This window comes from Callorhinus ursinus, unplaced genomic scaffold (assembly GCF_003265705.2).
Source record: "Callorhinus ursinus isolate GAN/ISIS: 27379988/994484 unplaced genomic scaffold, GSC_fseal_2.0 scaffold9, whole genome shotgun sequence".
NCBI classification, from domain to species: domain Eukaryota; kingdom Metazoa; phylum Chordata; class Mammalia; order Carnivora; family Otariidae; genus Callorhinus; species Callorhinus ursinus.
In genome coordinates this window covers 46,673,261-46,685,367 of record NW_027397071.1, presented here as the reverse complement: position 1 = coordinate 46,685,367, position 12,107 = coordinate 46,673,261, and the positions used below count along the sequence as shown (strand labels likewise).

The window sequence follows — 12,107 nt, the reverse complement described above, 5'->3', positions numbered from 1 at the left end:
TTGAAAAACATTCCGTGCTCATGAATTGGAAGAACAAATATTGTAAAAATGTCTATGCTACCTCAAGCAATCTATATATTCAATGCAATCCCTATCAACATAACATAATAAAAATAAAAATACCCTGCTCTGTGGGGAGCCTGCTTCTCCCTCTCTCTCTGTCTGCTGCTCCCCCTGCTTGTGCTCTCCCTTTCTGTCAAATAAATAAATAAAGCCTTAAAAAAAAAAAAGAAACAAACAAAACAGGATCATAGGGGAAGGGAGGGAAAAAATAAAAACAAGAGGAAATCGATGAGGGAGACAAACCATAAGAGACTCTTAACCACAGGAAAAAAACTGAGGGTTGCTGGAAGGGAAAGGGTAGGAGGATTGGATAACTGAGTGATGGACATTAAGAAGGGCACATGATGTAATGACACTAGGTATTATATGAGACTGATGAATCACTGAACTCTACCTTTAAAATGAGTAATACACTATATGTTAATTAATTGAATTACAAAAAAAAAAACTCCAATGACTTCTCATCTCAATCATCAGAAGAGTTGAAGGCCCTATGGAGCCGTACACTATTGCCCATCACCCCTTACTGCAGTTACTTCAACTTCATTTCCTCCTGTTTTCATCTCTCACTGTTCTCCCCCTTGCTTACTTTGCTCCTTCCATACTGACCTCCTTCCTGGTCCTTGAATGCATCCCAGAGCTGCTTTTTCTCCTCACTTCCCCCATCTCCTACTGTTCTTTCTGTTCTTCTTCAAATTAACTCCATAGCCTCTCCCTCATTTCTACTAGATCTTTGCTCAAGTGATATAGCAAGATCTTGGAGCACACTGAACTCTGTCTGCCTTTCCTACTTTATTTCTCACCAAACGCTATCATCATCTAAAACTATACTTTATTTTACTTACCATCTGTCTCCTTACACTAGAATGTAAGTAAGCTCCATGAGGACGATTTTTTTTTCTGTTTTGTTTACCCTTTATTCTCAGGAGTAGAATAATTACTGGAATATAGGAAACACTCAATAAATATCTCTTCAATAAATGAAAGTTCTAGAAATAGATAAGTACAGAAGGTCAGAACAAAATGAAGAAGAATAATTTTCTTTTCCCTTGAATTATACCTCTCAATGCATTTACAAGGCAAGAATGATTCCATAGTATATTTTACATTGTTAATAAAAAACACTCTCGTTCAGTTATTTTAAAATACATATGGGTAGAATAGCAGAGAAAGGGGTACCTGGGTGGCTCAGTTGGTTAAGCGACTGCCTTTGGCTCAGGTCATGATCCTGGAGTCCTGGGATTGAGTCCCACATTGGGCTCCCTGTTCAGCAGGGAGTCTGCTTCTCCATCTGACCCTCCCCCCTTCATATGCTCTCTCTCTCTCTCATCTCGCTCTCTCAAATAAATAAATAAATAAAATCTTTAAAAAAAAAGAATGGCAGAGAAAATATGCCAAAATAAAGCAATTAAAAAAAAAAAAGATCTTTTTGGTGCTCTAAAAAAAAAATCAGCTTGTTATAGGGATACTCTAAAAAAGTTTCTTTAGGAGCGGCTGATCGTAGTCGGGAGGTGAGGCGGAACTCTGAGGTGGTACATTATGGCTGACATGCAAAATCTGGTAGAAAGATTGGAGAGGGCAGTTGGCCGCCTGGAGGCAGTATCCCATGCCTCTGACATGCACTGTCATGGAGACAGTGCTCCAAAAGCAGGAGCAGCTCCATATGTGCAAGTATTTGACTCACTGCTTGCTGGTCCTGTGGCAGAGTACCTGAAGATCAGTAAAGAGATTGGGGGAGATGTGCAGAAACATGCGGAAATGGTCCACACAGGTCTGAAGTTGGAGCGAGCTCTCTTGGTTACAGCCTCTCAGTGTCAGCAGCCTGCAGGCAATAAGCTTTCTGATTTGTTGGCACCCATCTCAGAGCAGATCCAAGAAGTGATAACCTTCCGGGAGAAGAACCGAGGCAGCAAGTTGTTCAATCACTTGTCAGCTGTCAGCGAAAGTATCCAAGCCCTGGGTTGGGTGGCTATGGCTCCCAAGCCTGGTCCCTATGTGAAAGAAATGAATGATGCTGCCATGTTTTATACAAACCGAGTCCTCAAGGAGTACAAAGATGTCGATAGGAAGCATGTGGATTGGGTCAAAGCTTACTTGAGTATATGGACGGAGCTACAGGCTTACATTAAGGAGTTCCATACCACCGGACTGGCCTGGAGCAAAACGGGGCCTGTGGCAAAAGAACTGAGTGGATTGCCATCTGGACCCTCTGCTGGATCAGGTCCTCCTCCTCCCCCACCAGGTCCACCACCCCCACCAGTCCCCACCAGTTCAGGCTCAGATGAGTCTGCTTCCCGCTCAGCACTGTTTGCGCAGATTAATCAGGGAGAGAGTATCACACATGCCCTGAAACATGTATCTGATGACATGAAGACTCATAAGAACCCTGCCCTGAAGGCTCAGAGTGGTCCAGTACGAAGTGGCCCCAAACCATTCTCTGCACCTAAACCAGGAGTCAGCCCATCCCCCAAACCAACCACAAAGAAGGAGCCGGCTGTACTTGAACTGGAGGGCAAGAAGTGGCGAGTGGAAAATCAGGAGAACATTCCCAACCTGGTGATTGATGACACAGAGCTCAAACAGGTGGCTTACATATACAAATGTGTCAACACGACATTGCAAATCAAGGGCAAAATAAACTCCATTACAGTAGATAACTGTAAGAAAGTCGGTCTGGTGTTCGATGACGTGGTGGGCATTGTGGAGATAATCAATAGTAGGGATGTCAAAGTTCAGGTAATGGGTAAAGTGCCAACCATTTCCATCAATAAAACAGACGGCTGCCACGTTTATTTGAGCAAGAATTCCCTGGATTGCGAGATAGTCAGTGCCAAATCTTCTGAGATGAATGTCCTCATTCCTACAGAAGGCGGTGACTTTAATGAATTCCCAATCCCTGAGCAGTTCAAGACCCTATGGAATGGGCAGAAGTTGGTCACCACAGTGACAGAAATTGCTGGATAAGCGAAGTGCCACTGGGTTCTTTGCCCTCTCCCTCACACCATGGGATAAATCTCTATCAAGACGGTTCTTTTCTAGATTTCCTCTACCTTTCTGCTCTTAAACTGCTTCTCTGCTTTGAGAAGCACAGCTACCTGCCTTCACTGAAATATACCTCAGGCTGAGATTTGGGGCGGGAGAGCAGGTCAGTTGATCTTCTGCAGGAAGGTGCGGCTTTTCCCTATCGGCTCAACCACACCACCAGTCCATTCTTAAGGAACTGCACACCAGGACTGGTGTGTTTTTAGCTTTCAGCCTTTGGGGGCTATCTGACCAACAGTCTTTTGGAAGAATAAAGCAGTCCCCAGGGATTAACAGATCAGAATGTTCACACAACTTCTTTTTCTAACAATGAGCATGAAGGTAGCAGAGGCTGGTGTGATTCTAGCTGATTCTTCTAACCAAACTAATTTTTCATTGTTGACAAGTGAGGCAGGGGTTGCACCGGACCAAAGGCTGAAGCTTGGCCAGCTAGCATTCCAAGCAAAATTGTTTCCCGTAAGCATTCCTTTCATTCTGCGTTCCGTCCTGGGTCTGCCTGAACCTGAGAGAGTAGGTTCTCCTGGTGTGAGCTGCTGCAGCAGTGCCCTGCACCCAGGCCAGTTTAAGGAGTATTGGCCCCTTCCTTTCACTGGGATCCCTGCCCAGCACGTTCCTACAGAGACGACTTAAGCAAGAAAAAAAAAAAAGGAAAACACACCATTCCAAGGAAATCTGGAATTCCTTCCTCCTTCCGTGCTAGGTGCCTGTCCTCCACCTTCACTGCCTCCACTGCCCCGTCATGCTCAACTGCTTTTGGTTTCTGTCTGGGCACCTGAACAAAGGACGAAAATCTCCACCGTAGCCTGGTTTTAGGTCTTATGTAAGCATCTTGCACAGCACTGCTAAGGTAAATTACAGTTTTTCTCTCTAGGACACTTACCAAAATATGCAACTTTTTTGGTGGGAAGAGAGATTGTCCTGTGACTTCTACCCATTTCCTGAGGCCTGTGGAAATAAACCTTTATGTACTTAAAGTTATACAGAAAATAGAATAAAATTAATACCAAACTTGAAAAAAAAAAAAAAGTTTCTTTAGTGCAGTGTGTGTATTTCTGGTGATAAATGAGTAATTTTAAATTATACACAAACATTTCCATTTAATAGCCATGTGCTTATTTTAATGTGTATTAGGAAAAATAAAACTAGCCTAACAGAAATGTGATTTTTCTGGACGTGACTTTCCCAGATAAGGCTAAAGCAAGTAGAGCAGTGCTAATCTGAACACTACATGAACACAGGAGTAGGATTCAGGCCGCCCATGATTGCTGTAAACCTCCATGACTGAATTTTCTTCTAGAGCTGTTCATGGAATGTGTAACTTGGATGATGATGTTCACTAGTATGTTTTAATTTTCAAGCCCATTCTTGAAATCTTTTTAGCACTTAACTGACTTGTCACTTTGAGAAGCTCATGAGTGGTGCACAGAAATGGTTGCCTTGAAAGCATAATCTAGTCGCTGTTTAGATGTATCAGCAAAACAAACAAACAACGCTGAGCACACATTTGCAAACTGAAGATGAGTATTTAAATGATTCTTCTCAAATGTTAATTGTATCATCCAAAGTCCTCTTAAATCTTAGATTCTTCCTTTCATGGAGATGAGCAGAGGCAATGAAAATCACTGAAGATCATTAGCTTTCATGTAGTGGGGTCCTCACTCTTCCATTTGAGTTGATAGGACTCTAAATCTTACTGGAGGAAACTTCAATTTTCAAAACTGTTTTAATGAATGGATTTGAACATTAAAATATCTAATTGATATCTCTGATAATTTGAACAGCCTAAAGTCACCCTTACAATGTGAGCCTCTATCAGAATTATATGTGAAGACCAGAGGAAGGAGGGGGTCTGTTTCTGCAAAACAGAGTGATGAATGTGTGCTTTGATCATGCTGCTATATTTTTTTCTATCTGAAAAATTCTCTAAAAATATCTTGAACATCGTGAAAGAATTCATAATTTTTCCCATCAATTGACAGTAGTGAATGGATAAGGAAAACTTTTTTCTTCTAATAACTTCTATGTTTTTAGCAAATGATATAAATTTTCCATCAAAGCCAATATAATTATAATAATAATAAATGGTAAGTTTCATTGTTCAAATTATTATTATAGCAATAAGCACCTACATTAAGAAAAAGGACAGATCACAAGTAAATAATCTAACTTTACGATTGAAGGACCTAGAAAAGAAAACAAACTAAGTGCAAGGTTAGCTGAAGGAAATAACAAAGATCAAAACAGAAATAAATGAAACAGTCTAGAAAAACAATAGAAAAGATCAAAAGTGAAACTAAGAGCTGATTTTTGAGAAGATAAACAAAATAGACAAACCTTTAGCTAGATAAAGAAAAAAGAAATTCAAATATATGAAATCAGAAATGAAGGTGGAAACATTTTAACTGATATTGCAGAAATACAAAGGATCATGAAAGACTACTATGAACAATTATATGCCAACAAATTAGATAACCTAGAAAAAATAAGTTCCTAGAAACATACAACGTACCAGGACTAAATCATGAAGAAATAGAAAATATGAATGACCTAAAAGTAGTAAGGAGATTGAATCAGTAATCTAAAATCTTCCAACAAAGAAAAGACAAGATGGCTTCACTTGTGAATTCTACCAAACATTTGGAGAATTAATGCTAATCTTTCTCAAATTCTTTCCACAAAGGTGGAAAAGACTCATTTTATGAGGGTAGCATTACTATGATAACAAAGTCAGACAATGATACAAGAAAAGAAAATTACAGGCCAATATCCCTGATGAACAGAGAAGCACAAATCCTCAACAAAATACTAGCAAACTGAATTCAACAGCACACTAAAAAGATCATATACCATAATCAAGTGGGGTTTATCCCTGGAATGCAAGGATGGTTCCAAACATGCAAATTAATAAATATAACAGAATGAAGAATAAATGAAGAAACAGTAACAGAATGAAGAATAAAAATCATATGATCATCTCAATAGGATGTAGAAATAGCATTTGGCAAAATTCAACATTCTTTCATGATAAAAACTCCCAACAAATTAGGTATGAAAGAAATATATCTCAACATAATAAGAGCCACAGGTAACATCATCCTCAAGAGTGAAAAGCTTTATAAAATAAGATGAAAACAGAGAGGAAGACAAGCCATAAGAGACTCTTAAGTATAGGAAACAAACTGAGGGTTCCTGGAAGGGAGGTGGAGGGGATGGGGTAATTGGGTGATGGATATTAAGGAGGACACTTGATGTAATGAGCACTGGCTGTTATATACAAGTGATGAATCACTAAATTCCTCCCCTGAAACTAATAATGCACTATATGTTAACTAAATTGAATTCAAATAAAAAAATAAAAAAACAAACAAAAAACAGTGAAAAGTTTTTCCTCTAAGATCAGAAATAAGACAAGGATGCCGGTTATTGTCACTTCTAGTCAACAAGCCAGAGCAATTAGGCAAGAAAAAGAAATCACAGGTATCCAAATTGGAAAACAAGAAGGAAAATAGTCTCTGTTTGCAAATTTCATGATATTTTATGATCCCAGGGTCCTGGGATCAAAACCCACATCAGGCTCCCTGCTCAGCGGGGAGCCTGCTTCTCCCTTTCCCTTTGCCTGCCACTCTGCCTACTTGTGCTCTCTATTTCTCTCTATTTCTATTTCTCTGTCAAATAAATAAATAAATAAAATATACCTTAAAAAAATACCTAAAGGCACCACCAAAAAACAATTGGAACAAATTCAGTAGTTTTAGGATACAAAATCAATATACAAAACTGAGTTGCATTTTATATAGTAAACTATCTAAGGAGAAATTAAGAAAACAATTCCATTTATAATAACATCAAAAACAATAAAATACTTAGGAATAAATTTAACCAAGAAGGCAAAAGATCTGTACACTAAAAACTGGAAGACACTGATGGAAGAGACTGAAGAAGATACAAATAAATGGAAAGATGTCTTGTGTTCTTGGATTAGAAGAATTAATATTGTGAAAATGTCCATACTACCTCTGAAGCAATCTACAGAATCAATGCAATCCCTATCAAAATTTCAATGGCATTTTTTCACAGAAATAGAAAAAAGAATCCTAAAATTTGTGGATTTGAGGACTCCAAATAGGCAAAACAATCTTGAGAAAGAACAAAGCTGAGGGCACCACACTTCCTGATTTCAGACTATAGGATAAAGCTATACTAATCAAAACTGTATGGTACTGGCTTAAAAACAGACACACAGGGGCACCTGGGTGGCTCAGTCGTTAAGCGTCTGTCTTTGGCTCAGGTCATGATCCCAGGGTCCTGGGATCCAACCCTGCATCGAGCTCCCTGCTCAGAGGGGAGCCTGCTTCTCCCTCTGCCCCTCCCCCTGCTTGTGTTCCCCCCTCACTGTCTCTCTGTCAAATAAATAAAATCTTAAAAAAAAAAAACAGACATACAGATCAGTGGAACAGAATAAAGAGCCCAGAAATAAACTTATGTGTATATTAATCTTTGACAAAGGTGCCAGGAACACACAATGGGAAAAGGATAGTCTCTTTAATAAATGCTAGTGGGAAAACTAGATATCTACATGCAAAAGAATGAAATTGGACCCCTATCTTGCACAGTCACAAAAACTAACCTGAAATGAATTAAAGAGTTAAATGTAAGACTAAAACTCCTGGAAGAAAACGTGGGGGAAAAACTCAACATTAACCTTGGCAATGATCCTTTGGATATGACAACAAAAGCATAGGCAACAAAAGCAAAAGTAAGCAAGTGGGACTACATCAAACTGAAAAGCTTCTTCACAGCAAGGAAACAAAAAAATGGAAAGGCAACCTATGGAATGGGAGAAAATATTCGCAAACCATGTATTTTATAATGGGTTAATACCTAAAATGTATAGAGAACTCCTACAACTCAATAGCAGTAAAACACATAATCTGATTTTAAAAATAGTCAAAGGAACTGAATAAATATTTTTCCAGAAAAGATATACAAATGGCAACAGGTACATGAAAAGGTGTTCAACATCACTAAATCGTCAACAAAATGCAACTCAAAACCACAATGAGCTATCACCTCACACCTGTTAGAATGACTTTTATAAAAAGACAACAGGGCGCCTGGGTGGCTCAGATGGTTAAGCGTCTGCCTTCGGCTCGGGTCATGATCCCAGGGTCCTGGGATTGAGTCCCGCATCGGGCTCCCTGCTCAGTGGGGAAGCCTGCTTCTCCCTCTGCTTCTCTCTCTCTCTCTCTGTCTCTCATGAATAAATAAATAAAATCTTTAAAAAAATTGTTTAAAAAAAAAGACAACAGATAACAAATGTTATGGATATGGAGAAAAGGGATCCCTTATATACTGTAAGTGGGAATGTGAAATGGGACAGCCATTATGGAAAACATTATGAAGTATCCTCAAAAAATTAAAAATTGAGCTACCATATAATCCAGCAATCCTACTTCTGGGTATAAATCCAAAGGAACTAAAATCACTATCTTGAAAAGATACCTATAACCATGTTCACTGCAGCATTATATACAATAAGCAAGATATTGAACCTAAGTGTCTGAAGAGATGAGTAAAGAAGATATGATACACACATGCATGCGCACACACACACACACCAGCCATGAGAAAGAAGGAAATTCTGTCCTTTGCATCATAGATGAATCTGGAGAACATTATGCTAAATGAGATAAGCCAGAAAGAGAAAGACTAATATTGTATGGTATCACTTATATGGGCAATCCAAAAAAAAGTCAAACTCATAGAAAAAGAGAATGGTATTTGCCAGGGACTATGGGGTGGAGGAAATGGGGAGATGTTGGTTAAAGGGTGAAAACTTTTAGTTATTAAATGAATAAATTTTGAGGACTGAATGTACAGCATGGAGATTATAGTTAATAATAATGTATTACACACTTGAAATTTAGGGACACCTGGGTGGCTCAATCAGTTAAGCGTCTGCCTTCAGCTCAGGTCAGGATCCCAGGGTCCTGGGATTAAGCCCTTCGTCCAGCTCCCTGCTCAGTGAGGAGCCTGATTCTTCCTCTCCTCCCCGCTCATGCTCTCTTTTGCTATCTCTGTCCCTATCTCTCTCTGTCTCTCTCAAATAAATAAAATCTTAAAAAAAAAAAAAGAAATTGCTAAGAGGGTAGATCTGAAGTGTTCTCACCAAAAAATAGTATGTGTTAATTAACTTGATTTTTGTAATCATTTCATATATATGCATATGTATATACATATATATATACAGCAAATCATCATGTTGTACACTTGAAACATACATAATTTTATTTGTTGATTTTACTTCAATTTAAAAAATAATTATTGTTGCATTTTTCACTGGCCTTCTTTTCTTTGAGTCATAAAGGCTTAAGGTCTATATTAAAAGGTGTGAAAGAATTCATTTTTCTTCTATAGGAAGAAAAACTTCTCATTCCTGCCCCTTATAATTAAGTTTGCATAAATGAAATGCGTACATCAGTAGACAAATCAATAATTCCCTCCAGCTGTCACATATTTTAGAATCAACTAGGAAGGAAACTCCCCTTTATATCCCTTCATTTAAAGTTTTCCTTGTCCTTAATGTATTTAGAATTTTTTCTTTTGTGTTTGTGTGTGTGTGTGAGTAAAGTGATAAAAGTTTAAGTGAAGACAGAAAAAGCTCTCAACCATGAGAGATGATGGACTCTGAAAAACTGAGGGTTCTAGAGGGTAGGGGGGTGGGGGGATGGGTTAGCCTGGTGATGGGTATTGAGGAGGGCACGTTTTGCATGGTGCACTGGGTGTTATGAACAAACAATGAATCATGGAACACTGCATCAAAAACTAATGATGTAATATATGGTGATTAACATAACAATAAAAAAAATTTAAAAAAAAAGAAAAAGCTCTCAAGAGTGAGGGGTCCTGACAGGGTTGCCCATATTTAGTATTTTTTCAGTGTTTTAAAATTATCATATATAATATACTCATCCTAAAAAATGGAAAGTTATAGAAAAGCAAAAGGAAGAAAAAAAATAACCATAATTCAATAATCCAAAGAAATCACTATTGATATTTTGATATATTTTTTTTCCACCATGATTTTTGATTGGCTTGTATAGTTGATCTCTAGTACAGTGGTCTTCCAAATATTTTCCTGAAATACTCTTAGAAGAAGCTTTTAAAAATATGTACCCACTGGCATATTTTTAATTAATATCTAAAATATTAAACATAAGTCTAAAAAAGTTTATTTCCTTTTATATAGACAATAGAAATTATTAAACATTTTAGATGATGAAACAGGTTCAACTAAACTATAATAGGAACAAATATGCCAGAACTACCTTATGGAATGATGTACATTAAATCTGAAAAAAATCAAGTAAAATTTTAACACATAAATTTTATACAATGTGTCTAGAAAAACTGCAATAGTCTATCAAAGATTTCATTTACATTTAAGAAAATAACTGAGGTGCCTGGGTGGTTCAGTCAGTTAAGCATCAGACTCTTGATTTTGGCTCAGGTCATGATCTCGGGGCTGTGGGACTGAGAGCCCTGCGCCAGGATCTGAGCTCAGTGTGGAGTCTGCCTGAGTTTCCCTCTTCCTTTCCCTCTGCCTTTCCCCCGCTCACTCTCTCTCTCTAAAGTAAATAAATAACATCTTAAAAAAAAGAAAGAAAGAAAGGAACCATAAGTCCCCATAGTGCTTCTGATGCCTGGCACTCAGACTATTCCAAAACGGATCCAAATATCCCCAAATTGGCTAAAGTTCAGAGATCTCAACATGGGCTGAAATACAAGTATTTTGGTAAGCTTCACATTTCTAAAAATATATATAAAATGCAGGCAAAGATGAGAGAAACCTTAAGTGTTTACAGCACCTGCAGCTATTTATACCCAGACTCATTCTCAGAGGAATCAAATTTAGGAAAGGGCACATGATGGAAATCGAGACTCAGGAAATTGACCTCCTTAAAAGTGTATATGTGTCCAAGAGCTAGAAATAAGGTTTTGAAATCATCTCCACTTCTAAGTATTCTTAAGTCTCTAACACACTCATAGGAAATAAGGTAAAGCTGAGTTTTAATGCACACCTCACAAGAAATAGCGATGATTCAGCCTGTGCCTATGTCAGCCTCCAACATAACTGAACATGCCATTGGGCGTTTGATGCTGAGAGGAATCCAGAAGCTACATGTAGGTACCATCCTCTGGATGAGCCATAAGATTTATGGTATTTATTTCTCTGCAAAGAGTCTACATATCTCTTTATGAATGATGGGGTTATTAATTCAGTGGTTGAGAAAATTAACAAAATGACACCTCATTTATCCGGCATATTTGAAGAATGAGTTCTTCCAGGTAAAACTACGCTCAAGATAATTAAAAGATAACTTCAAGGCCATGAAGTTAGAAACAGAAGTTCAGTATTTTTGATAAAAAGCTTTCTGAAATGAGTAACATTTTCTGTTACCTTCTTAAATAAAGGCTGCAAACCTAAAATTGTATTTTTCATAGTTACTCAGAGTTGTGAGTGTTGAAAAGCAAGGCAGCCCCAGACGCTGAGTTGCACACCACTGGTGAAGCAAAGTGGGCACAGCATGGTACACACCCACTGAAGGATGATGGGGCAGCAGGAGAGGCACTTGAAAGAGATATGCTGATACCATAAAATCAAGTTTAGAGGAACAAGGGTGGTCAAACTGGAGGGAACACGCAAGAAACAGCCTGAGTCCTTGACCCAGGTCAGGTAAATTTTATCCTACAGGAGTTGGCATTCAGGCCTGAAGCTTGCAAAAGTGTGGACCTGAGGCTGCTGTATATTCCTCTCTGCTCCCTTCACTGTTTTCATATCTTCCCGTTAGCATTTTATTCTTTTGCATTTTAATTTTTAAATACAATCTTCTTTCCCACTGAAGGGTCCTTGAAAGCCATTAACATCCTCTCTGTAGTCACAGCCCCAAGTACCATGTATGCTGGTACATCTAAGGCACTCGGGAATATGCAGCCCTTTC

At 38.3% G+C, this 12,107-nt stretch overlaps 1 protein-coding gene across 1 annotated transcript; it reads left to right on the top strand.

The window, feature by feature from the left end:
- The first annotated feature begins 1,557 nt into the window (after positions 1 to 1,557).
- LOC112823952 (adenylyl cyclase-associated protein 1) lies at positions 1,558 to 4,113 on the top strand. The gene has a single exon (XM_025871794.2). The coding sequence runs from the start codon at positions 1,603 to 1,605 to the stop codon at positions 3,025 to 3,027; it is 1,425 nt and encodes a 474-aa protein (XP_025727579.1). The 5' UTR covers positions 1,558 to 1,602; the 3' UTR covers positions 3,028 to 4,113.
- Positions 4,114 to 12,107: the final 7,994 nt, after the last annotated feature.